Below are 27482 nucleotides of genomic sequence, written 5' to 3'. Positions count from 1 at the left end.
TCCAATTTTTGTTAACATGAACAAATTTGGTCCCTCTCCAAATTGAAACTAAATTTAATTTTTATATTAAAATTCACATTTTTTATTAAATATTTTTATATAATATATTAAAATTCACATCATTATAACTTTGATATAAAAATTAAATTTGATCACATCTTCGATTGTGACAAAATTGGTCAATTTTAAACAAAATTGGAACTAAATTGAACAAAAATAAAAAAATATAGGAACCAAATTGAATATAGAATATTAACTTTGAGACGTGGCACACTGACACGTGGACATTTAAAAAAAAATAAAAATAAAAATTTAAAAAAATTATGAAGTGACACGTGATAGAGTCATTGCTCATGACCATTATGATTTAAATGATGTTAGAAAAAAAGATCCAATTAAACAAAATTGACAAAAATTAAGACAAAAAATATATTTTATCCTTTTTGTTTGAAATAAAGGAACCTCCATTAACAAGTCTAGTAGAGAATGAAGCGACGATGATAAAGAACCAAACAATGGCAATTGTTTTTGTATGTTTTTGTTTGAGCACTCATCCTTTTCCTACCCATGCAAGGAACAGTGGAAAGCAAAACCTGAACCCAAAGCTTATCCTAACTAAAAAGAATCACTTCATGCAAACCATTAAGTCATCCTTCCCTCTTCTCCTATATAAACATTCTCCTACTTCCAATTCACCCTTCACTAACCAATCTCATACGTCAATTCTAAACCCATAATAAACTTCAACAACAAAAACAACCCACCATGTCGTTGAGTCCTCCCAGAGAGAGAAACAACGGCAATGGCAGAAGGCGAGAGAGGCCAACGTTCCAGATGTACTGGTGCTTCCAGTGCAATCGCATGGTCCGCGTCGCAGTGGATACCAACAACCCCTCAGACGTCACGTGTCCGCGATGCTTCGGACAATTCATATGCGAAGTAAACGTGCCGCGCCCAAGACTCATCGTCGATTTCACTACCCCAGACCCTTCCCCAGAAGCGCGTTTGCTCGAAGCGCTTTCCCTCATGATGGACCCACCCATACGCCGCTTCCCGGGTCTCCTTCAACCCGAACCCGAAGAGGTCCCCGTGCACCATCACCGCCGCCGTCGCTTACGCCGCCGCCAACCCGAACCCGAACCCGTCCCTGAACCCCCACACCCCCGCCCTCGCACGTGGATCGTATTCCAGCCCAATGACCAACCCAACCCCTTCCTGCCCATTAACAACATTCACAACCGCCCCGGCCCAGGCCCATTCCCATTCCCGCTCCCGCGCACCGTGGACACGCGCGACTATTTCTTGGGACCTGGACTCAACGAACTCATCGAACAGATAACCGAGAACGACAGACAGGGTCCCGCACCGGCGCCGGAGAGAGCCATCGACGCTATTCCGACGGTGAAAATTGCGAGCGCGCATCTTAAGGAGAATTCTAAGTGTCCAGTTTGTCAGGAGGAATTCGAGGTTGGCGGAGAAGCGAGGGAACTTGCGTGCAAACATATATATCACTCGGATTGCATTGTTCCGTGGCTGAGGCTTCACAATTCTTGCCCTGTGTGCCGTCACGAGGTTCCTGTGCCGTCTTCTTCATCGGAGGAGGATGAGTGTATTGATGTGAGCGGAGATGAAGGTAGGTTGCGGAGGTGTTTGAGGTGGACCCGTCGTTTTACTTCGGTTTGGCCTTTCAATTCAAGGTATCGACGGGTTCACCCTCAAGGAAATAATAATGTTGCTGCTGCTTCTTCCAGGGGTGAATCATAATTAATTTTATTCAATTCACTGTTTATTCTTCTATCTTCATCACTCTTTCACATTAGTGTTTCATACTTGTGTTACTGCTGTTATCACTGTTGTGATGTGCTGGTGCTGGTGCATTCAATTCAATTAAATCATTCATTGTTTGCTTACGCTATCTTATGAATTATTAAATTATCACCTATGGTGACAGAGTTGGGTTATTATTATTCTCTTACCAAATACATTATCAGAGTTATTTCATAGTTGAGGAGCAATTTAAATTTGCTATTTCTGAATTGAGGAGCAATTTCTGTGTGTTATTTCTGAATTGGGAGCAATTTTTGTGTGTTAATTCTGAATTGAGGGGCAGAATTTAAAATGATGTTAAGATAGCTTTATAATGTAAACTTGGATACAAGATTAAATATATTTTGGGCTTTAAATTGATTGTTTCTACAGATATTAATGCTTGTCTAGAAATGTTCTCAGATTGAAATGTATTTTGATTATACGAACTCGTTTGGAAGATGATGCAGAACAATAAGAAAATAAGTTTAGATGATTTTGTGCATGAGTGTGTGTTATTAGCTGAGTTGACTCACCATTTATTTATTTATTGGCCAGGATATTTTGCATCTGACAGTCCTACACTCTCTGGCGGTACGAATCAAAATCTAACTCTTCTAGAATTCTCCCATTGAATTTTGAAACCTAATGAGAAAAGAAATATAAGTACCACAAATGAGACAAAACAAAAATGCATATTGATCAGTTGTTAGATTGTAGTGGTTGAATATAGGCACCAAATACTGAAAAGTAACCATCATATTTGCTTTTCATTTTCAGCAGCTAGAAGGCAACCCTCTTGCTGCATTCTTTAAGCTCTTCAATTATTTACATCCAAGGCTGATGAACTGGTTAGGGTTGCATCTTCTAAAGCCACTAAACAACATGCCATGATCACCAGTAAGTTTATTTCAAGTCTCTTTTCAACTTTTAATCCATCTTAAAAATAAATAACAGTTTAATTAACTTTTTATCCCCTAATTAATATATACCTCTATCGTTTTTTGTCTCTTAAAAAAAAAAAATCTTGTCGCTCAGTTCCTCAGAAGACGTTTTAGTTCTTGTTCTTCAATAATAACGTGACTAATGGATATTGGAAAATAACTGTACTTTTTAAAACTAATATGGATTAAAATGAAAAAGTTTCATTGTAAAAAGAATCAAAAGAAAAAAGTTTATAATTCTATAGAAACTACAATAGCAATATCTAAGGACTAAAAGCGAACATGATTAACAATATGACCAAAACCAACTAATAATTTTTAGATATCAAAATTAAAAGAGGAGTGCATTATAGAGACTAAACTGTTAAAACCATACACAAATAAATTATGTGTGCTGAAGGAAAGGCCTGGTTCTGAATAAATTTCAACGGATGAATTGCATTTTTGCAGGGTAACATGGGCTTGCGATTCAAAAATAAAGTAAAATGGCCCTCAAGCTTCATTCAAATTGAAAATTAGATTCATCACCACATACTACGACGTTGAGATGCGTATGATACTGCCACTGTAAATATTATTTGTTATTGGCAAAGACAATTATCACAACACAACTGGAAGACTTTTTTTATAAGAAAAAAAATATTACAAATGCTACCTATCTAATAAATTTATGGTTATCTGATACTTTTCCCGAATTTTTTTATTAAAATTTCTTCCAAATAATGCTTTTTTACTGTTGATATTTATGTTTGGGTATGCTGTTCTGTGAATAAAAAATATTAATCATGACAAATTATAAAAGAAAATTCTTAACCAAGAAATCGTTTGAAATCGAATAAAATACCAAAATCAAATGTTGTTCTAATCCTTAAGTAGCAAAGGATTGTGCGAGTCCACTCTACGTTGTCAAAATGAGTTTTAACTCGAAATCAACCTAGCTCACTACGTGCTAGGTTGGATTGAGAAAAATTCAGTTTTTTCAAAAGTAGATTGAAGTCAAATCGGCTCACTTAACTCACGGGTTAAATGGGTTCAAACCGGATTGAGATGGGTTGACCCTCTTAACCCACCAACATTTATATATATATATATATATATATATATATATATATATATATATATATATATATATTTGATAATTAATTATTATTCCTAATTATATAAGTTTATAATTTCATATTTTTAAATGAGGTTAAATATGTTTTTGGTCCCTCAAGTTTTAGTGAATTTTGAAATTAGTTTTTCTTTGAAACTTTATACCAATTTAGTCATTCATTTTTAGAAATGCATGAATTTACTCCTTCTTACCAAATTTTGTTCAATTTATTTGACATTTTAAATGCATTTTTTGATAATATTTAAGTTAACATTGAAGTGAAAATGCGTTAAACGGTGTAACAAATTCAAATACTATCATGAAATACGTTTGAAACGTCAAATAAACTTAACAAACAAAATTTGGTTAAAAGAATTAATTCACACATTTTTAAAGATGAATGACTAAATTGGTCAAAAGTTTTGAAGAGGGACTAATTTCAAATTTCACTGAAACTTGAGGGACCAAAAACATATTTAACCATTTTAAATGTTACAATGTTAATCAATAATATTTAAATAGTTTGAATGTTTACTTAATTTGATTATCAAGTTATATATCATTTAATCTTTAACTATAATCTTTGTAGTAAATTACTCAAGCAACTGTCTTATAAACAAATTTTCCTAAATGAACATGACAAAAATATGTAATTTTTTATTTATATTGGCAGTGAGCATGATAAAAACATTAGTTCTTAATTAAGTGTTATTGTCATCTCATGAATTGCTTAAAAAATTATTTAAATATTTGAATACTTAAAAATAAAATGTATAAATAAATTTTTTATGTAGATTAGTGAACCAACCCACTTAACCACCAACCTGTGATGGGTTGAGCTAAGTTACAATTTCTGACTCGTCATAAAGTGAACCGAGTTGGGTTCACTAGCCAACCCATGTGAACTAGATTGGCTTACTTTGACATGTCTAACTCAAGTTAGCTCACTTTGACATGTCTAACTATTCGAACACATAGTTAGCATTCAGTTAACAGTAATGGTATTTTATTAAATAAATAATATATACAAAAATGGTGTAAAAATATATTATCTAAGCACAAATTATTATATATAATAAATTACTCATTATATATAATGAATTTATTAACTTTTATAATAATTATCATTAAATTAAACTAAATATTCTTAGTTTTTATTAAGTGTCTATACAAAAAGTTACATTGCCAGTACATTTCTATTAAATTAAATTTGAGAAATAAAATCCCAATGAGAAATAAAATCACAATTCATAAAACTGTTTCTTATTAAAATATATCAACTTTCTATTCGTGACCCCTAAACAAAAATAAAAAGACTACTGATTCATAAAAAAATTCTAGTGATTAAAATTGTACTCCAATTATTTTTATTATTATTATTATCATTATTATTATTATTATTATAAAAAAACATATGACAATCATTTTACACAATAGTTGTTAATATGATTTACTAAAAGCGTAACTAGTAAAATGTCCATCATTTCATCATGATGAAAAAGCTAACTAGTGTAGAGTTTTTACTTTTGTTCGGTACTAGTAGAGTTAATAGATGGAAAAAGCTTAAGGGTATATTAGAGTGAATAGTTGAGGATCATAAAGAGAAAAGAATTGGCTCGTAATTCATATCTAGATCTAGATCTATTATTTTGACAATATTTAAAGTAGCTTCTCTTATCTTAAAATGATAACTTCAAGCAAAGTTAAGTTGACTTCCACGTGATCCGAGTACTCGACTTAAACTCTTTAAACTAGTTTTGGATTTGACTATATCACTGTTATGGTTATAAAAAAATTACCACTTTAATGTGCCTGTTTTTTCGCTGATCAAATTGTTTCAGAATCATGTATTCTGTACCAAACATTTACCAGTATATGAAATCCAAACAATGCATGGTGTTATCACAAACTAAATATTGACCAACTAGAGATAAAATTTTGGGCACCCTTACTTTCATTCCAGCAAATCCTAAATCATCCTTCACAAGAGCGGGGGCCGATAATGAGTACCAGCATGGAACCCTTCTGTATATGCTGTGTTCTTGAATATCATCTGCAATAAAGAATTTAGTGATAAGAAGCATACTTACATAACATGGGGGGTCTGGTTTCCTGAAAAAAGAAAAAGTTCACTAGCATGTTCATATACTTACAGCAAGGTTCTTAAACTCTGAAATGAGGTTTTTCTGTAATTTGTCAGATACCACTGTACCCAGCTGCTCCCCGTGTAACTTTATATTCTCTTCCTTGACCTGCATGACCATTCTTCAGCCTGATGCAGGATGTAGTATAGCTTAAGTTCGAACTGAGAGAAACATTTTTGTTTACCTCCGAAAGCAATAACTGTGATGTTTTTTGCAATATCTCCTCAACGAATTGACCAACATCTGCAACAGAGCCTGATGAATTAACATTTTTTACCGGTGTCGATGTTCCCTTTGTACTTTTCCCGTCAGAGGACTTGACAACTTTGGCTGCACCAGACAAAAATAACTTAATAATTTAATCAGTAGGATACTTCAGCCACAAACAAGCATGTTCTGCTATCGTTTGGAAGTCAACTAATGTACTGAAATTTTGTGAGCCAAAGTGAAGTCAAACGTGAAAAATATAAAAGCCTGAATGAAGTTAAAGCTAAACATTGTAGCAGTCCAATAGGGACTCAGATATTATGAAGTGACTAAGTCTCACATCCAAAAGTATGAGATGCTCGATTAGGTGTTTAATTGGTTATTCTCACTTCTTACAAAAAATTGAAATATTCAATCCAAAACCATAGTGATCCAAATCACTTTAAGACCATTTTAATGGATCGTTTCAAGTTCAAATCCAATCCAATATGTTGTTATATTAAAAATGGACAGACACTTAGAGCACACACAAGTGCTCAAATTGCCAAAGGATCAAAAAATGAGAAAATTTTCCAAGAAAAAATAGTTGAGCAGAGAGGAGAAGCAGTACACACAAAAACAAAAAAAAAAATAGGAAAGACTTCAATTAGAATCGTTGAACACTTTTATCCTCCTATTGAAGCATTATGCTGGTAGAAAATGTATATGAAATAAAACTGAATTTGAATTCATCAGATATAATAGTCTCGGTTTAGTGTCAATTTTAACCAAGTTAAAAGGATATAGATTTAAACTAATTTCAATCCAAATTTAATATAGATTCAAAAAATCCAAGTCATTTTGATACAATTAAACGGATCAACTTTATTGGATTTGTATAGGACATGGAAATTTAAGGACCCAACCCATGCCCACCCCTACTTTTAAGAATGTATTCATCAAATGCATGGGTACTTATCCCAGTAGTTGCTAATGCGACAGCAGATTACATAGCAGCTTCATCAAAAGTAAAGGCATACAAAAGGTAGCACATTTAAATACATAAATAAAACTTGTAGATTGTCTCAAAAAGACCACAAGGTCAGATGGTACCAAATTCAATTTTAATGCATTCATCCTGTATTAACAGTTTCAAGGATGAAGAGAGAAACGTTAACATAGTAAAAAAAAAAGGAGTTAAAAATTATTCCACAAACATGCAAAAGAGGAAAACCAAAATAAAATAGATGACTGTGTCAGTTACACGTGTAACCATTTCACTTCTTGAAGACTGCTAAAAGTTTCACATTGCTAAAATGCCTAATATAAAAATTCTGGACCACTATACAATCTTGAGCTAATCTTCAAGGATGTAGATGTAGAAGATAAAACAGGCTATATGAGCTGCCATACGACCATTTCTTTTCATTTATTTTATGCTAAGATCTTGATTTGGACAGATTCTTACAATTACATTTAAGTGCATCATATAAAATCTGGCTCTTGATGAGGTCTCAAAAATCAAATTTAGATAATTTATGGAAAAGGAAAATAAAGAATACACCCTCTGGTTCTTAATATGAAACAAATGAGTCCACCCTTTTGTCCTAAAAGAAACATGGACGTATATTGATTTTTAATTCTCTTTATACCCCTAATATGTAGAGGACTCAATTAATGAGATGCTCACTCATTTGCAATGAATGAATGCATTTACTGACCTATAAACCATAGAAGTCACATTTATTGGTGGAAAAAAAAAATATCTCTTGAACTATATGCAGTGTCATCAAATATTACACTACTTAAATATTTAATTTTATGGGCAAATTTGGATCAAAATGAAATTAAATAAATTATATACTTTTTTTGGCCTTGATGAATTCATTATTTGTTTCTTTCTTATACAAAGAACCAAAGGAAGCATTGTGTAGAGGGGGAAATCAGTGATAAAACAAGGTGCCAGTACTGATTACTTAAACATGAACGTACAGGTGCACACTACTCTCTGACTACTATCGAAATCATGGAAATGAAAACACAACAGAAACAAAAAGTAGCTGTTTTTACCTGAATTTGCACTGGTTCCATTACCAACAGAAACATTACTTGCGTCCTTAGGAATCTGCGAAGACTGCTTTTGTGATTGATCAGGTAAAACTACTGAACCGGATGGAACTAGTGCAGCTAGATCAGGGGGTTGATCTTTCCCTACGGGAGGATTGGCCTGCAGAGAGATAAGGCAGACATATGATGATAGAGAATAAAACAATTAAAGAGTTATTTTAAATGATGTGCGACGAATTGACTCACCTCCAAATCAACATATGAGGGGTTTCTTCCAATTGATTTAAGAAACTTGTCAAGATCGCCCGCTTTTAGAGCTGCATTTTTAAAGAATAGGACTCTAATTAACTGAGCTTTTCAGTACATCAAAGCATGACAGATCTGACATGAGCATCAAACCTTGTCTTACATCAACAGAGATGCATAGATGAACTAAACGATATCATTTGAAAACAAAATACCACCACTATTAAATTTTAATTTTAAAAACTGCCAAATAGTAAGTAAGCATGAAAGGAAATCCTGTTTGGATTTCAGATATCAATTGGTGGACGCATGGCGTTGGAAAACTACAAGCAAAAGAATTCCGTAGGGTGGAGGATTGCATCTATATAACACTCATCAACTTTAAAAGAGTTGTGTAAAATGCGCAAACAATTTTTTGTTTCCTTTTCACAAGAGTCTACTTGCTTACATATAGACATGTCATTCGACAGTGGATGGAAGAAGCAGTGCTCCTGAGTTTTGAAACCTTGATCCAATAGCAATGAAACATCTCTTCACGAAGGAGTTAATGTCACATGAAAGAAAAATACATTAGTTCCTTATAAATAGATTAACTGAGTCGATCAGAAAAATGTTTACAAATGGTTAGACGAGCAAACACATAAACATCAACAAGCCAGTACAAAGCAAGTGTGGTTAAGGTCAAGGCATTATTAATAATTCATAGATTTAGTTCATCATTCAAGAGAAGATCATTTTATATTTGATTTGATGGCAGGAAAGAAGCAACAACTAAATTCAAAACTCGTAGAATTTTCATAAATAAACAAATTTGATGAGAAAACTAGAAGAAAGATAGAAGAATATGGTTTAAGCCTAAAGTAGGAACAACTACAAGCAAATCATTGATAGATGGGTTTCAAATTGAAACATCTTAATAGTGGAAAAAGGACGGTATTGCAGTAAACTTGGCTATGCGACCGAACAATTCCCATGAAAAAAACTAAATATCTCATAAGCAAACAAAGAAATAAGAACATAAGCATACCGTGCTGATTCATTCACTAGAGCAAACGGAGTGACACAACCCAAGGGTACCTACGGCATCAAGTAAGACAATAATTTCAATCGTGTCATTCACACAGTCTTGATTTTCTTCTTAAATTTAATGATAATTAATTCATAGCAAAGCATAATAGAAGTAATCATTATACAACTGAAACTTATGGAAACGACAGTATCAACACGCAACAAAAAAATACTACAAGGAATATTTTACATTGATTGATAATAAGGTTCTAAATATATACATTAGGATTATCAATCGCTAAACAAGGAAAAAAGCGGAAAATCCATGAACATGATGAATATGCTACAGATAAAAGCTATGAACGGTTTCCATGACAAATCGGAAAAATCCTTTGTCTGGAGCAGGTTTGACTGGATTTATCAATTTCCGCCATTAACTCAATCAGTAATTTGTTAATGCCTCAACATGAATTGTTTTTCTTATACATTATATAATGCAGAAAAACAACGAGGTAACTGGCCAAATTTTACACTACATGTGTAGAAAAAAAAATCAATAATTTTGATGCAAAGACTATCAAGAAGCCAAGACAAATTCCAGAGCACAAGCCTCTTAAGATTTTTGGTGGTCACTTAAATAGACGCAGCTACTAATAAAAGGGAAGAATGAAAGAGAGAAATGACTGTTCCAACAACAAAATGATAGAACAGACCTGAAGTACTTCACCTAGAGCCTCCTCAGGTGCCATTCTGAGACCACCTTTTCCCAAACCAAGCCGCTGAGATAATACTGCTCAGCTTTGAAGCAACAAAGAAATCCATTGATACACATTGAAGTAAAATGATACAAACAATCAATGTTCACAAAATCATGCATACCTTTAAGATCTACTTTGGTAGCAGCTAAAGCAGAAACAACATACAGTCTGCTTTTCTTATCCTGTTTAAATTAAAAGATACCCGTAATCAGGGCATACCAATAACATAACGATTTATAAACAAAGAGCAACAGAGGTATATGGACTTTGATTTTCCTCTTTAATTATACTACACCTTGAGAAATAAATTCTTACTGAGCCCACCCCCTAAATGTCCGACATACTGAGCCTGAAGGTAAAATCAAGGACACTCAATCAGATATAATATTACAATAAAATGAACAAGAAAGAGAAGATCTAGTATTGTATAAACGGGTTTTACCTGAGCGTCAACGGTCAACACAACTGGATGTTCGTACTGGGAAAATGGAATCTGAAGCTCCTGTGAATGGTAACGTTCCAAGGTGGATTAGGATTGAGGCATTTTGTGACTGTGGAAAGGTAAGAAAAGTGATGACATAGGAAGAGAACGAACCTTCAACCGCGCAAGAAGGTTTTCTTTGGAGAAACCCATGAACGGAGACGAAATGGTGGAGAGGCTTGTGCAGTGGTAACGAAACACAAGTGCCAGTGCTCTGATCAGATATGGGTGGGTTTATTATATCACTGGTTCACACTGTCCATTCTTATTAGGGTTTTACTATTCCCAACCTGTTTTTTCTAAACTTCACACCCGATCTAGATTAAAAGTTTAATTAACTAAAAATAAGACATCAGAACTGATAAACCTACTTAATTCTGATTAGTTCATCAAGCGCTTAGGATACCTTAATATCTTTATCGTTAACAGAGAATTTTTTTACCCTATTTTTTAATAATTATTTGATTTAATAAGTGTGTAAAATAAAATAAAAAAATGTGATGAGGTGAAAACATAAGTAATTAGGCTGTTGGCCCAATGAAAAAATTAGAGTGTGAAAATAATTAAAAGATGGGTTGTGATATGTACAAACAGATTAGGCTGTCAGTCCAGTAACTTTTTTTTTTCTAGAAAAGATGGGCCGAACAGACGGGCTCAGAGTTTTCTCTAAACTATATTTGTTTATCCGAGAACAAATTATAAACACAATATTAACTTGCTGATCAGAGTATCTTTGCAGGTGTCTCACTATCTGTGACAAAATTTTGGGTTATTGAGAAAAAAATTTCATAGAGAAGAGTGTGTAAGAAATAAGGGGAATGGAAATTGTAACACTTATACGGAGTTATCCAGTCCCACAAATCTCATTGCCCTTATTATAATACGGAGTCATAGAAACTTGAAGTTTTGTAAAGTTATGCAAAAGTAATTTCTGATTATTTAAAATTTTTTACACTGACTTGTTTAGTAAACTCCTGTTTTACATGATTCGGTTCCATGCACTATATAAATATTTTTGAGTTAAATTTTGATATATATTGAACCAATTAGAAATTATTCTAAATTATGTTAAAATAATTATTACAAAAAATAAACATTTCACTATATATGAGAACATTATTGGAAAAAGTAGAAGGAAAACTAATTAAGAGGAGTAAAAGACTTGACTCTAATTGAGGATGCAACACTTTTTATTAAAAAATCTGATATCAAGGAATAAGCTCTATTTTCTTTTTCCTTATAATGTAAGACTGAAAAATGTCAAGTTTTATTTATTTTATTTTTTTTTGAAAAAAAAAAGATAATAGAAGGCTGGTAAGGTACCTAGTTTATTTTATTCTCTTCTAATCTGTTTATCATATTCTTCAATTTAAAGTTGTTATGACATTTTCATTTTATTGTCCAATAAATAAACAATAAAATATAATTAAAATATATGAATATATATCCTGTAAATCATATGCTACAAACCTGAACTTGATAAACATCATTCATTTCATATTCATCATTAAAATAGAATTTATGCAATATTGCAACTACTTTTTAAATTAAAAATGTATACTTCTTTTTAATGAAAACCATTGTGACTTTATTAATAATATCTTATTCTTTATTATTTTCATCATTATTTTATTAAAACTGAATTTTCATTATAAAACACAAAAAGTAATATAATTAATATTTTATAAGATAAAATTCTTATTTATCATGTTTCTAATTAGTTACTGATGAAAAAAAAAAGAAATTATTACACCAACTCTTGTTTATCAATTTTATTAAGCATTTTTTGTTGTTGAAATATTGTTATTTTTTTTTGTCTGACAGTAATAATCAGAGTTTGTTCGGGTCCAGTTTGCCAACTAGCCCTGTAGCTCATAGAATTCCAAATGCCCACTGTCAACAGACAATAGTTTCAAACTTTCACTCACACGTTTTAGACCAAATTCTCCCATTTTAGTTAAATACTGTGTGCTGCACACTGAGTGTACCAAGAAAGAACACCTTTCACGGTTAAAAAACCACGTTATTTGTTAATGCAAGATACTAAGTTTCATTAATTTGCATTGTTGGAAAAAGGCTCCATGTGAAACAAATCAAATACAATAAACGTTCCATTCATTGAAATCCACCCAGATTCTTGATTAATCAACACTTCAATAAAATTATGTCTTAATAAGGCCAAGCATGGATCATTTAAATCATGCTTAATGTTGGATCTCCACCACCCTACCCCTACCTTTTCTTTCTGCCCAATTATTCTTTTTCTCAATCATTATATCAGAAGCCACTGATCCCACATGAAATACCCAGCAAAATGTGTATGTTTCAATAAATGGCTTCTTTATATGGGATATCACTGTACTTAAAATCAGTAATGACTAGCCTAATAACAACTTGTCAAATTCTACAGCACATGGTAGTTGTATGAGCACAAACTGGTTTACTTAGCAGTACAGTTTTGACACAATTCCAAAAGGAACTGATCAGAAAGAGAGAGTAAAATGCATTTTACCTAAACAAAATATCACAAATTTAGTCGATGCTGCATCGAGCAAGGCAATCTTTAGTTAATATCAGACAATGTTAATGTCAAACAGAAGCAGCAATAATTTACAAGGTTTATTATAATGGCGTGTTGAATGACACATTGAGGTCACATGCTGGTGGCCAAAATAAGGACACTCACATGCTGTGTCTCAAAACGCAACACTTAAATTGTCATTTAGTTATATCATTTTCATGTGCATAAAATAGAGAATAAGCTAAATTAAATGGATTCCTTAGGGACACAATGCTATGTAGGGCCATTAATATGTGCACATAGATTGCAGAACAACAAAGGCCCTTCTTCCTGCGAATACATGAACAAGTAACACCAAAAGCAACAAAAGCTTTCTTGCATATCAGAAAATCATATCGAAGCCACTTTGTCTTTGTTGAGTTTGAGACTTAGTTAGATGCAATGTAAAGAGAGCATGAGAGAATGGCATCCCATGCCTTAGCCCATTTCACTATAGGACAGCTCGTGTCTGCTTCGGACACATGATGGGGTTCAAAAGTTGCCGAAAAGCGTCATACTTTGTCTAACCTTCTCCTTGTGCAAAGAATATGATATTGCATATAATATTCTCAACATGTTACACTTCTATGAAGTACAAAAATAAAGAGTTGCTTGCACCAACAGTTATGACTGCAAATTTTCTTTTTCGCTAGATATCATATGCTACTAAAGCAAACAAAGTTGGCCCAATTCAATAGCAAAAAATGCTGAGGAATCATCATTCAATCAAATCAGCTTTGATATTCGATTATTATTACTTTTTTTTTTGGCCTTCACCAACTCAATTATTAAAAGCATTCCTAAATTCTAACCCAGGATTTATCGCTATGCACTATACACGAATTGGAAATTAAACTGAGAAGAATAAGGTATAAAATACCAAACTTAGACATGAAAACAAGGGAACAGTGTTTGTTCTTTGGGCACGCTGACACTGCTTAGAAAAGACGCTTTTTCCAATGGTTTCAAGTTACCACGCTCTGTACATGGTTTCCTATTCTCGCTGAATTGGAAATAAGCATCTCTGATGCCTTCCCATGCAGCAAAAGCTCTAATACCAAAAGTCTTCTTCTCCCATAACAGTGAAAGGAATTACTTATAACTATGACTACTCTGCATGTTTTTTAATTCTCCCTTTATTCTGTGACACATGGGAAACCATTCATGACATTGACATACAAGCTTTGCATCAATCAATGATACATAATTTCAAACTCTTAGAAATCCACATAAGAGAGACCAAAAACTCTTATCTCTACATGAATTTCATCTAATATGAACTATTATGTAGCATAGGGTAAACAAATTTTAATTTGGTCACAGTCAGTAACATCTTCAAGTTGTACCACTGAAGACAAACGAATTGAATTTTTTTTTGGAGTCGGCTAGAGTTTTTCTCAGCAGAAGCTCCACAAACGGATGTCGCTTTCTTCGAATAGATCATCGAGCAGATGGGACGAATCAACATCAAAGAAAGCACCACTTAACATCTGATCAACATACTTGGGGGATTGAAGATCATCTAAAGTGTACCAAGGCTCCATCACATTCATAGCCATTGATTCATTTGCTTGATCACGAGTAGTGTAGGCTGCTTCCAGAGACGATATCAGTGAGGCATCATCATCGACTTGATCCGAAGGAGAATAGGCCATTGAGGGGGATGAGACCAACGATGATGATGAGGTTGAAGCTGGAGATGCAGAAGCGGGAATGGTGGCATTGTCAATGAAACTATTTGCAGCAGCTGCAGCAACTCTTTGGATTGATTTCGGGGACATGACAGCATCTCCGGGAATATATTGTGAAGAGCTTAAAGGGAAATTAAAATTAGCAGAGGAACCTTTTAAGCACAGAAGTGCAGCATCATAGGCTCTAGCTGCAGCCTCTGGGGTTGAATAAGACCCTAACCATATTCTTGTTTTCTGGTTCGGTGCTCTGATCTCTGAAACCCAAGACCCCCAGCTCCTCATTCTCACTCCCTTGTACTTCTTCTTCTTGCTATCTGATGCTGCTGGTGCCGGTGATGATGCTGATAATATAGACCGCATTGCCTTCGATGGTGGTTCTGTTTTGATCTTGTGCTCTGACTTAACCATGGCTGCAACTGCAAGATCCTTCTTCAGTGAATAGAAATGGGTGTATACGTGTCGGAGAGGTTTTTCTAGCTTTTTTTGTTGAGTAGCAGTCTTTCTTCTCTCTCACTCTCTCTACCTTCTTACTGTTCTGAAAGTGGGGAAAAGAATCAGATCAGAAGTGAATGTGGGAAGAAGAAATCCACTATTTATAGTAGACTGATACGGCCACACAGAGGCTTGCGTCTCAAGGTAGCAACTAGCGAATCCTCGGTAGTCAATATACGACATCGTTGCCAGATTGTTTCTAGTTTATTTCAATTTAATACGGACAACTTAGTTCTTAAAATGACTTTTCTGTCCTTTCTTACTCAACCTTCCCTCATAAGTGTAACACATCCTCGTTCCACTTAACACATGTTATAAGCTTTTAAGGAAGTTAGTTCAATACAATCAACAAGTCTCATAACAAACTAACTTGTTCCTTAATTTATATGTTTTTGCTAACACTTTTTTTTTCTGGAGAAATATTTTTTTTTCTAAACTCACACTACGACCATATTCTTAATTTGTAATCATGTTGCATAGGAGCAAATATAAACTCTTCTACATCACAAATACAACTTATCTAATACCATCATGGAGCACCCAAAAGTTGTTCTTTTAGCACATTTTGAATTTTTGATAACATGGCATGAATGAGACTGCTTAGGAGTGCATTAAAGAGTAATGCTCTTCTGGGAGATTTTTGATTTAGTCATAGCAAAATGCTATATTTTTTTTGGGTGCTAAAGGTCAAAGGAGGATTTATTCTACGGCGGTACAAAATAAAATGTGGTACGACTTTTTGGTTAATAATACTAACTTCTCAGAGTGGTTATATAGTACAACTCAAATGACTAAATAGCAAGTGCACAAAAATTCAAACACCACGACTTATAGTTGAAGTTGAGCGATGCAATAAACTCGAATCCTATGGACCAATCAGAAACCGGAAAATAAAAAAAGCTTATGAATCTTCATGTCTGTTTTTGGTCTGACTTGGGAATAAGTCTTCATCTATTAATCTTAGATTGAGCTCTAAAAGTAAGGGCAAATTTGTATAACCTAATGATGTAATAGACCAGACCCAGTGAATTTTTCATGGATAAATAAATATACTTTGACATTGAAAAAAAAAAAAACTTGACATTATTATATGTTATCTTTAGTTGTTACTATATATATTATGTGTTTTTGCATAAATTAATATTGTACGTAGAGATGGAGAGAGACATTGGATTCTCTCTAGGGTTAAGAGGTAGGTTCCAGGTGGTGATGCTTTGACAGGGATTTGAACTAAAGCTGTTGAGCACAAAAGGTTGGAAGGTAAAATATATTAACACACAACACTCGACGCGCAGTTCAACAGTGAAGCCATTTGCATATGCAATCGAACAGCTGTTGCTTCTCTGTACTCAGCTGCAAAACCGCGTCATGGACCCTCCTTTCTTCATCAACTGTGCCTTATGTCTCTTATCCTTTTCTCTCTCTAAACTACGGAAACAATATAATAAAATCAAACCCTCTCTCTCCTCAACGGTACTATAACACCATGCTTACTTTGGTTGCTATTGCTAACGCCTGCATAACTTGACTTTTGCTCCCCTTTTTCCTTTCCACTTTAATTATCATATATATGCTTTCACTCTTATTTTTCTAACTTTTATCAGATCATTGCAATGTAATTATTAATTAATCTTGTCAAACTTAAACACATGTATAATCTACTTGTTCACCATTGCTTAACACACAAAACCAAATGGTCAACCAATACAAGAAGAATTTTCAGTTTTCACAGTTCATTAGGATCTCCTTTTTCGTAAGTTTATAATTTTTATCAAATTATGTATGAAACATGTTATGAATATTGGTTCCAACATTTAATGATTTTTCCCATACAAAAGCAAACTGTTCTGTTTTTACTTTGAGCAAATGCCAGCTCAGCTCAGCTCAGCTCACATGCTAGAGGATACGTGAGGAAAAGAAAACGCTTTTTAGGAACAAATGACTCTTTCTAACTTGGGTCAAAGTTGATTTTCTCAGGTTCAAACCTCAAAGGTTTCCTCTGCCCTTTTAAATATTCTCATTGAAGAAATACATAGATAATCGAACTGAATGAAAAAACAAAAAATCTTAAACACCAGCGTGAGTTTTGTCAACTTTACAGCAAAGGTTTTGCTATTGTCTGCGCTAGCAATGACCTTCTCATGTTTAAGGAGTAACAGAAGTGAGGAATTGTCTATAAATTGTTTTATTATTTGTTCAAACTTATATCTCAAAAAAAAAAACAAAGTCAAAGCTAACTTAGATGATCAATCTTTTTAACATGGTTTTAACCCATAACCGGACACTTTTAATCCTTCGGTGTCGCATATCTCAAACCAATTAAAAATAATATGAGTTTATAATACACAAGTGAGATTAAGTCTAATTTTGCAAGTTAAACTTAGAATCATTTCTTAATACGGTATACAAATGATTAGTTAGTTTTTATTTTAATAAGATTTGTTATTTATTGGATCTATTGTGTCACTCTTTGAAAAAGTTCCAAATTAGATTGTTGTTGAAATATTTTAGAAAATTTATGATATTATTTTTATTAATTATAACTATGAACTTATTTTGTATATTTTATTTTTATTTATAAAATTGTCCTATAGATTCCAAAGTTATATATATATATATATATATATATATATATATATATATATATATATATATATATATATATATATATATATATAATTCAATGTATATAAAGAGAGAAATTATTTAGAAAGATGTGGTAATTGACCCTAACGATACTATCTTATTCAAACTAAGAAATGGAACATTATCATACCACTCATTAATGTTAGTCATGCTCGAGATATATATATATATATATATATTTCAACATGATGGGGTGTGTTGAAAATCATACACTAATTAAAGGTAAGACAAGGTATAGTTAGGGATGGCAAAAAAACTCATGTTTGTGGGTATCTGCGGATAAAATATGTGATGGATAGTTTGTATCTGCAGGTATTTGTTACTCGCAGGTAGCGGGTATTTTAATATCTGCTTATAAACGGTTCAGGTACGGGTATCATATTATCTGTATTCGCGAGTATCCGTTACCCTACAAAATTAATATTAAAATTTTATTTTTTTATTAGATTAAATTTAAATTTAAATTAATTTATATTTTATTTTACATTTTTTTGTAATTTTATTTAATTTTAATTATAAATATTTATAAAATATATATTTTTTTAAATATTTGCAGGTATCTACGAGTATCCGCGAGTATTTTTTAAACGAGTATCCGCACGGGTAGCAGGGTGGGTAGCGGGTGGATTTTTTCATTGCGGATGAAGTTGCAGGTAGACATTATTCGTACCCAACCCGACCCGTTGTCATCCCTAATTATAATATATAAATAAATATAAACCTTTCCTTATAAGCAAATTTTATGAGATTAAGTTTAAAATTTCCTTCTTAATATTATTCAGATTCATTATGTACAATGTAATCAAATATATTAAAAACTTATAAATTTGTGTGACTGTGCCTTATTTTGAATTGAGAGTGAAGAATTAACTAGAGTTAAATCGATTGATAATAAGAATTTAGTAGTCCCCCAATGATAATGCATGTGTGAAGAGAAGAGTGTCGTCAATCCGTACGTGTCCTCTCCTTCTTTCCTGCTTCCTTCCTTTGTTACATGGTTGGGAGCTGTATAGAGAACACACAGAATATAGACCAAAATTGAAGACAACTATGGCTCTCTCCATCAAAGCTTTTTAAATTAACAACCCAAGAAAATGGCTTCACAATCCATTTATAATTGGGCGTGGCAGCTAAGAGTACGGTCATTGACATGCCACTGATTTCACATTAATGATGCGCACATGTTCTTGCCACGCTCACTTTGATTTCGAATTTTCTCATCAAATATTCTGTGACCACGAAAACTCTGGTTGTTGGAAGTTTGAAGGAAACTTCATTCGCAAATGGGTTTTATCGATCCATTGCATTAGCTGGACCTTCTCGAATTGGTTTACTTCGTTACACACCAAGTCTATGTGTGAACGCTAACATAATCATCATCATGTGTAGAATTACCAATACTTAAATTCCTAAAGTTGGAACGTGGAGTAATCATAGGGATGAAAATAAGACCCTGTAAAATATGGCTAAACTATTTTTAAAGCTTCTTCAAATAAAATGAAATGAAATAAAATAAAAACACAATTCTTTGGTTACGTAAAAAATTTGCTTGGATTGCTGAATAAGCTTATTTAAAAACTCTGTTAAGCCTGATCAATTAGCTTGCTTAATAAATACGATGATGATGTTTATGTTAATAAACTTATTAGTTTCGCGGAATTTTTTATATGTGCTGCAATGTACTTACATTAATAAGTTACAAATTAGGCTCAAATCTCAAAAGCTTGCTCTGTTATGTTCCCATCTTTGTAAGATACCGTCTTACATTTAGTGAATATTGTAACAAGTTCATATAAATTTATAAAAATATAGGACAAATTACCTTTTTTATCTTTAAATGTACGAGACACTGTCTATTAATTTTTTTACGAAAATAAATTTTTTATTTGATGAGTCCATAAATATTTAAATAATCCAACAATTACCAATTTGTTAAGTTTCATGGTACTATTTTATCATTAAAATATAATTTTGGAGAGCAATTTTAAAATAAATCAGGTTTATTTTATCACGAAACAAAAATATATTAAATAAGAGATTAAAAAGTAAGCAATTGAATTAAGGGGGTGATTCCACTTGAATGGTGGTTTAAAACTTGTATATAATTAGTGTGATAAATGGTGTGATTGTATGCTAATTAAGAAGTGGGTGAATAGTTCAGACTGACATAAAAAGGATCGATGAATATACTGTATGGTGGATTTGAAGGTTGAAAGAAATTACATATAGAAGGCAGAAGAAGATATGACAGAGTATATGAAAGTGTTTTAACGTAAAAGGAGAATGATTTAATATTTTTTGTTACCTATGCTAAACATATTGGCCTACATATATCTATTCATGGTTGAAGTTGGCATGGAGATTGGGAAATAACACAGTGGTGCAGGTGGAGAACTACTTGACCACAAGATGTAGTAGATGCATGCATGATGCATGGGTGAGGGGTTTTCGATAAGGTACTACACCTGTACTCTATCTGTCCTTTATGGCCCGTACCAACTATAGGACATCCGTACCCTTTCACAGACCAAGACACCCATGTAAAGGACACTGCTGCTAAATAATGCAGGCAATAACATTTGTAATTTGTAGGGTCAATAAGATTGCATATCCATCGTTTGACAGTTGGCACAAATACTGCTTCCACTAAATGACCTCACACCCACCCTAAGCTCTAGGGCCATGCTTTCTTTCATTTCTGACTTGCCCTATGTTTGGAATCACTCTGTAAGATTCATGTTGGACGTGCCTTCAAAAATAGGATTACTCCATTCAAATTACTTCCAAAAGAGTCTGTAAATTTACTGTCTTTAAGATTTGAGTTCTTCATTTTTTGTATGAATTTATTCCATACTCGGATTTTTATGTTTTTTTTTTTTAATCAAAGAACCTATCATATATATGCTAATTAGTTGTTTATATGGGGCTTGATACACAAAAAAGAAAAGTGAAGAGTGAAATTTCGTTTGATTCAAATTAAAATACTTAATGAACTAATTTTATTTTAAATGTGAACTTAAAAGTTAATATTTGCTTATTTTGACTTGGCTAAATGAAATTTTTTTCACTTTTTTATCTTCAAAAGTTACAATATTTTTAATTTATTAAAATAGGCAACATTATAGAAATTATGCATATAAGTAAGTGGTGCCAATATGATATAATTTTATTGTGAATAAGTCGTACTAAAATGACATGATTTAAGTTCAAAATATTTTTAAAGTTAAAATTGTGTCAAGATAACACGACTTTAGTTCAAAATATTTTAATAAAATTGGCTGATTTCTACTAAAATTGGACTAAAGTTATATTATCTTGATATGACTAGAGTTTAAAGTGCACTAAATTAAATTGTCACATTGTTACGATTTCGAATTAAAAAGTATTTTGTACTAAAATCATTTCATTCGGACACAACTTTTTTACAATGAAATCATGTCAAGATAGTTTGACTTATAGACATTCACAATTTTTTTAAAACTACTCATTTTAATAAATTAAAAAAGTTACACTAATTTAATAAAAGGAATTGGATTAGACTTATGTTCAAAATGGTATACCAAGTTACTAGAAACAACACTAGCCTATCTCCAATGCATACCATTAGTCAACCTCTTAAAGTTTGAAATATAAAATAAAGTTAATGTGGCATAATAACATTTATAGAAAATATAAAATAGAACATCATAATATCAGTTTTACATCGGAGATTAACTTAGAAGTGTTTCGAAAATGCTTATTTATACCTTAGAGCAAAACTCACTCAAACACACTTAACATCATTTGTGTATTATGTATACGGTTGTCTGTACGTTCGTTATGGCCCCAACTACTTTCTAGACATTTGTCTGCCTATAGACATTGAATATATATTTACGTTAAAGTAAATTTTATTAAAAAATATTTCAAACACAACTTACATTATTTTTTAATTTCAATTTTAACTAAAATTAAATTTATAAAATAAAAATACTTTAACATGAAGATTAAAAACATTTGTGGAATTTATGATTATGATGTTAGAATGGGAACAGTGGAAAATTTGATGAGATGGAATTTGGGTGTGGGAGAGATGGGCAAGAGTGTAGTCAAGGATTACAAATTTGATGCTTTTTGGGATACGAAAAGAGGCAAGATCCATGTGGACGTGGATTTGACGAGATATTTTTAGAATTGTTATTATCGAATAAAATTAAATCTACTATATTCTTCCTCAGATAAGATAAATAATGTATTGTGAAACTTCCTTGAAAATAATTGTGGTTGGATATAGTCAAATCAACAAATCGTATCCGAATTCATAACTCAGTGCTTCATAGCTGTATTTGTATTATCCACAACAAATTGGATAAATATTTTGGAGGACCAACGCCAACTCCTAAATTTTTTTAATTTTGTTGAGTGTTTGGATGACGATTTCAACAATTTTAAAATTTTAAAATATATAATAATTAATTTATATGTAACTAAATTTTTTATTTATTAAATAATTTATTTGGATGAATTCATTGAAATATTTTATTTTTTAATTTTTTTTAAATAAAACAATTTAATTTTTACTTTAAAGTAAGTTTAACTTTATCATTGAGTCTAACTTAACTTAATCCGACCTTCAATTTAAGATTACTTGTCTCGACTTTTGGTTCAAGTCGACTCGAGCTGATTTGATGTCAGTTGGTTCAATATGAACAAATTTGATTTTGACCAATTTGAAGCAATTCGACCTCGGACGATTCAATTTGATTTGGTCTGAATTGACTCAACTCAACCTTCAACCGGAGTAAATTGATTTAAACCTTTAGGCTCTGTTCACTTGAGAGAGAGGAGTTGAGAGAGAGGGAGTGAATGGGTTTGAGTAAATTTGAGAGTGAATTATGTGTTTTTTTTAAGGAATTTAGAGGTAATTATGAGTAGATTTGGATGTAAATTTTGTGAAACTTTGCGAGAAATTTGATTGATATGATAGATTAAAAAATATGTTTTGATATAAGTATTAGTTAAAATACCATTTTACCCTTTATGTAATAAGTAGTGTAATTTGATATTTGTATGAATACATTTATTTTGTTAATTTTTTTAACCACTAAAATAGAAGAAAACATTACCAAGTGATGTAGGATTGGATTCAAACAAAATGTGGGATTGGATCCAAATAATGTGGGAACGGATCCAAGTGATGCGAGATTGGATCCAAGTGATGTGGGATCGGATCCAATGATGTGGGATCGAATTGAAGCTATGTGGGATCGGATCCCTTCTCTCAAGCCATGCCTGGATCGGTTCCAACTATGGCAGGATTGAATCCCTTCTTCAATGAAGGTGTATTTGCTTAATATTTTACAAAGGGTAAACTTGTATTTTCACAATTAATCATCTTAAATCACCTCCCATTACACAAATAAAAGTGATATATCCTTCTATCACTCTCTCTTAATTAACTACAAACGAACGTAAAACTCACCTCATAATCTGTCTTTCCAATTTCTTTTTCCCTCAAGCGAACAGAGCATTAGTATAGGCCAACTTTGTTCAACCTTCGACTCTGATTGATTTGGCTTCACTTTTGACCCGGGCCAACTCGGATTGACATTTAACCCAGGTCAACTCGACTCGACATTTGGACCAAACACACTCGGTTCAACCTTTTACCCGGACTGACTCAGCTCAACCTTCAACTAGAATCGACTCTGCTCAACCTTCAACTAGGGTTGACCTGACTCGACCTAAGGCCCGGGTTGACTGGCTCGACCTTTGGCATGGACCAACTCATCTACACATTCGGCTCGAAGCCACTCGTTTTAACCTTCTGCCTAACCCGACTCGACTTTACTTTTGACTCCAAATAAATGTTCATATAAGTCGATCTTTTGGATCTGTGAACTTTTTTTGTCCTAACCAATGAACAATTCTACCACTTGGGAGAATTTCAATCTCCTTATTCTTTTAGCGAATTTCAGATTGTACTATTTTTGTTATTTTAAATATCTTCTTAAAATTCCACGATCTAAATTTCCTTTTAATTTTTTTTCATTCAAGCATGCGATTTTTTTTTCAAATAATTTAAAATTTTTCAAATAAATAAATTATTTTCTTGTCTCATCCCTACGATAATTCTTAGTTTTTTAATATTTATAGAGTGACATTTTTAAGGATAATTATATTTTTAGTCAAATAATAATTATATGTTACGAGTAAATATGCTATGAGTAAGAGTAATTATTATTATTATTATTTAAATTTTATTGCACTCAAAAATCTCACTATTAAAAAAAACATATTCTTTACATTATTAAACTTCATTGTAGTAATAATTTTGTAACACTCACACGTATATTTTGATTGATTCCTAAGCAATTAATCTAATTAGTTGAAGATAATAAGTCATTTCATTAATAGAAGGAAAGTCATTTCATATATTGTATTACATCTTAAAAACTGTTTACACACCTGCGGGTAAAAAAGTGTTAATACCCAGTTTTCAAAAACATGATAATATGAATTTAGAAAGATAACATTTAATTCATTATTGTTACAAATACGAAATTAATTTTACTCAAATTTTGTTTTCGAAATGAACACAATCCTATTCTTAAAAAAAAATTATAATAATCCAATAGTAGCACTTGCCACAAGTAGTGAGTTCAGACGCGAACCAAGCGTGTTGTTTAAGGGTTATGTTAATGCAACACTTCCCTGACAGAGTATTGACATCACGGTTTGGATTGGTGCATAGCTTGCCACGTAAGCTCAAAACGCGTCAACCGTAATCCAATACTACGCGCATTTGTCCGCTTGGAATAAATAACATTAACCTCTGCAAGAAAACAGTAAACAATGAACTTTATAAATTATTATTACCGCAATCAATTTAGTTTCTACTGTGTCGTGGATAATTGACAAATTTAGATCTGAGTCCCTAAGTTGTAGGGTATCTGATTTGGATTCAAAGGTCAACAACTGAGCAATGGCGAAGAACACCCACCTAAGCTCTCGAACCCCAAATCCTCTGCTCCTGGTCTTATGTTTCACCACTCTCATGCTCCTTCGAACCGAGGCTGTATGGTTAACCATCCCAAGTAAGGGAACTAAGTGCATGTCCGAGGAAATCCAGTCACACGTCGTCGTTTTAGCAGATTACTACGTTGTACCGGATGATGGCAAGGATCACCAACCTCAAACCATTTCTGTCAAGGTTATATACACGATTAAGCTGTTCAAAACTCCGTTTATTGAAGTTTTTGTCACTGATTTGTTACTATTCTCATACCCAGTTGTAGTTCCTTGACAGGTTTAGGGCTAGATTAGTAATAGTAGATTTCTTCCTTGCTATTGAAATTGAATGTTGTGAACTACGGTTTTGATTAACTCATAGTGCAAGAAGATAGAGTTCATGTGATAAACTCGTTTTAGATGATGACTCTTTTTTTTTTCAGGTGACATCCCCTTATGGAAATAATCTTCACCATAATGAAAATGTTACCCATGGCCAGTTTGCATTTACTACTTCCGAGAGTGGGAACTATTTGGCGTGCTTTTGGGTGGATACCAAACATCAAGAAAGTGGAGTAGAGACCACAATCAGCCTTGAATGGAAAACTGGAATCGCTGCCAAAGATTGGGACTCCGTTGCAAGAAAGGAAAAGATAGAGGTGATAAATAACTATTCAGTTTTTCCCCTTAACCCCATTTGAGGTTTAAGTCTGTACATGAACAAATTCTACATTTGAGTTATTCTACAATTTATTGTACTAGTTTATCACTGACAGAAAGCTTTTGTAGCAGTTTTTCATAGTCAATTTTTTTAATGATATTAGCTTTATGGACATAAGTGTGTGTGTGTGTTACATGTTTCTCATGGAAAGACTAAAAATAGAAATAACTATGGAGACCAGTTGAATAGTTTAGCCTACATAAATTTAAGGTATCATTCATTCTCTATCATTGCCTTTGTAATATGTACAATGCATTTTTATCTGTATCTTTTATGGCATTGGTTTTGGTTTTAGGGTGTTGAACTTGAGCTAAGGAAACTTGAAGGGGCCGTGGAAGCCATCCGGGAGAATCTAATTTATTTGAAGAATAGGTAAATCTCTTCTGTTCATGCTTGATTTCAGCTGTATTTAGTAGGATGCTATCTATTTATATGATGCCTTATGATTGGTTCTTCGAAATAGCTGCACTACGTAACAGTGGTGGTGATGTGTGACTGAGTAACATAACTGCTATGAAATTATTGCGAAGCATTCATTGTATTGATTAATACATTTCAAAACTTCCTTTTCTCTTCTCTTGGACATTGACACAGGGAAGAGGAGATGAGGGAGGTTAGTGAAACAACAAATGCTAGAGTGGCTTGGTTCAGTATCGTATCTCTTGGCATATGCATCTGTGTTGCCGTGTTGCAGCTGTGGTATCTGAAGCGTTTCTTTCGGAAGAAGAAGCTCATATAGATATTGCTTTATTGTGACACTTACCCACAGCAGATTGTTTTCTCAAGTTTTTGAGATGACTCCAACATTGTATAGTTTTTCTTCTTATGAATCCTTTTGGGGTTTGTGGGTTGACCCTGCAAGGGCTATGCGGAAATTGGAGAGTTTGGTTCTTTCTTTCTTGGAGCTAATCGAATGATGGTAACTGGTTTTGATTATTGAGCAGCTATTATGCATATGAGTTCCTTCAGCAGTTGTCAATTGGAAAAAGCATTCACAGTTCAAAGTATTTGCTGCAAATGATTTCCCCTGAAAGGGACTGATATATACCCTGTTTTTTCTAGAAGGGATAGACTTCAACCTAAGCAAATGTTTTGAGTGAAGCGTGTGATATTGATGAAATGAAAGAACAAATGTGTAGAGCTGTGGTTGAAATGTTTGTTTGTGCACAAATGTTTGATATGCATTAATTGTAATAACTTTTCTTTCTGAAGATATTAATTGTACGAAGTTTAAGGTGATTTAATTGAATATTTATACCACTGAAGTGTTGCCTGTAGTAATAAGCAACGTAATTACCGGTATACAGGTTTATTATGCACTACTACAGGTTAACCTATTTGTATTTTCTTATTATAGTTTTATTACTTTATGGAGCATGCCTAAGGAGAGTTTTTTACGCTTATTAGTAAGAATAATATTTTAAATCGAGTTTTTCAAAAAGGAGTTTTTTTATATTCAATTTCAATGGTAAGAACATTTTCTATACCAGTTGTTCATGAATAAAATATTATTTTAATAAAGTATTGTATATATATATATATATATATATATATATATATATATATATATATATATATATATATATATATATATAAAAGATGTTTAAAATTGTAGAAAATGTTTATACACAGAATGTGTAGTCTAT

At 32.6% G+C, this 27482-nt stretch overlaps 3 protein-coding genes and 1 pseudogene across 11 annotated transcripts; 2 read left to right on the top strand and 2 right to left on the bottom strand.

Moving 5' to 3' along the window:
• Window positions 1-710: 710 nt before the first annotated feature.
• Window positions 711-3460, top strand: LOC114163991 (RING/U-box superfamily protein). Of its 8 annotated transcripts, none has more exons than XM_028048436.2 (4): window positions 711-1633; window positions 2365-2400; window positions 2590-2706; window positions 3201-3460. In XM_028048436.2, exons 1-3 carry the CDS (start codon window positions 766-768, stop codon window positions 2619-2621), a joined length of 936 nt encoding a protein of 311 aa, XP_027904237.1. In that variant the 5' UTR covers window positions 711-765; the 3' UTR covers window positions 2622-2706; window positions 3201-3460. The 8 variants fall into 8 exon arrangements, with proteins under 8 accessions (XP_027904237.1, XP_027904231.1, XP_027904230.1 ...); XM_028048430.2 differs by having other exon boundaries at window positions 711-1753; XM_028048429.2 differs by having other exon boundaries at window positions 711-1753; window positions 2587-2706.
• On the bottom strand, window positions 2207-11004 carry LOC114163992 (YbaK/aminoacyl-tRNA synthetase-associated domain-containing protein). Of its 2 annotated transcripts, XM_028048438.2 has the most exons (13): window positions 10851-11004; window positions 10698-10757; window positions 10551-10604; window positions 10377-10437; window positions 10211-10287; window positions 9517-9566; window positions 8938-9020; window positions 8490-8560; window positions 8247-8403; window positions 6175-6320; window positions 6000-6098; window positions 5799-5899; window positions 2207-2451 (listed from the first exon to the last, which is right to left on the bottom strand). In XM_028048438.2, the coding sequence occupies exons 1-12, from the start codon at window positions 10887-10889 to the stop codon at window positions 5828-5830; spliced, it is 969 nt and encodes a 322-aa protein (XP_027904239.1). In that variant the 5' UTR covers window positions 10890-11004; the 3' UTR covers window positions 2207-2451; window positions 5799-5827. The 2 variants fall into 2 exon arrangements, with proteins under 2 accessions (XP_027904239.1, XP_027904238.1); XM_028048437.2 differs by lacking the exon at window positions 2207-2451 and having other exon boundaries at window positions 5631-5899.
• Window positions 11005-14181: 3177 nt separating this feature from the next.
• LOC114162344 (ethylene-responsive transcription factor ERF014 pseudogene) lies at window positions 14182-15574 on the bottom strand (annotated as a pseudogene).
• Window positions 15575-25008: 9434 nt separating this feature from the next.
• On the top strand, window positions 25009-27101 carry LOC114164518 (transmembrane emp24 domain-containing protein p24delta5-like). Its single transcript, XM_028049229.2, has 4 exons — window positions 25009-25317; window positions 25559-25774; window positions 26132-26208; window positions 26431-27101. The coding sequence occupies exons 1-4, from the start codon at window positions 25090-25092 to the stop codon at window positions 26573-26575; spliced, it is 666 nt and encodes a 221-aa protein (XP_027905030.1). The 5' UTR covers window positions 25009-25089; the 3' UTR covers window positions 26576-27101.
• Window positions 27102-27482: the final 381 nt, after the last annotated feature.

Source organism: Vigna unguiculata, chromosome 9 (assembly GCF_037176805.1).
Source record: "Vigna unguiculata cultivar grain cowpea cultivar isolate G323 ecotype 2 chromosome 9, ASM3717680v1, whole genome shotgun sequence".
Taxonomy (NCBI): Eukaryota; Viridiplantae; Streptophyta; class Magnoliopsida; order Fabales; family Fabaceae; genus Vigna; species Vigna unguiculata.
Note: the sequence above shows the minus strand (reverse complement) of the source record. Positions and strands in the feature narration are given on the sequence as shown.

Bases quoted from the DNA above. Each gene is read 5' to 3' on its own strand.
- LOC114164518 (XM_028049229.2), top strand. From the start codon at position 25,090: ATGGCGAAGAACACCCACCTAAGCTCTCGAACCCCAAATCCTCTGCTC. The intron at 25,318-25,558 runs GTTATATACACG...TTTTTTTTTCAG, and splicing joins CTCAAACCATTTCTGTCAAG to GTGACATCCCCTTATGGAAA. The intron at 26,209-26,430 runs GTAAATCTCTTC...ACATTGACACAG, and splicing joins CTAATTTATTTGAAGAATAG to GGAAGAGGAGATGAGGGAGG.
- LOC114163991 (XM_028048428.2), top strand. From the start codon at position 766: ATGTCGTTGAGTCCTCCCAGAGAGAGAAACAACGGCAATGGCAGAAGG. The intron at 1,754-2,364 runs GTGAATCATAAT...TTTATTGGCCAG, and splicing joins TGCTGCTGCTTCTTCCAGGG to GATATTTTGCATCTGACAGT.
- LOC114163992 (XM_028048438.2), bottom strand. From the start codon at position 10,889: ATGGGTTTCTCCAAAGAAAACCTTCTTGCGCGGTTGAAG. The intron at 10,605-10,697 runs GTAAAACCCGTT...TTTTACCTTCAG, and splicing joins TGTTGACCGTTGACGCTCAG to GCTCAGTATGTCGGACATTT. The intron at 6,321-8,246 runs GTAAAAACAGCT...TGTCTGGTGCAG, and splicing joins TGGAACCAGTGCAAATTCAG to CCAAAGTTGTCAAGTCCTCT.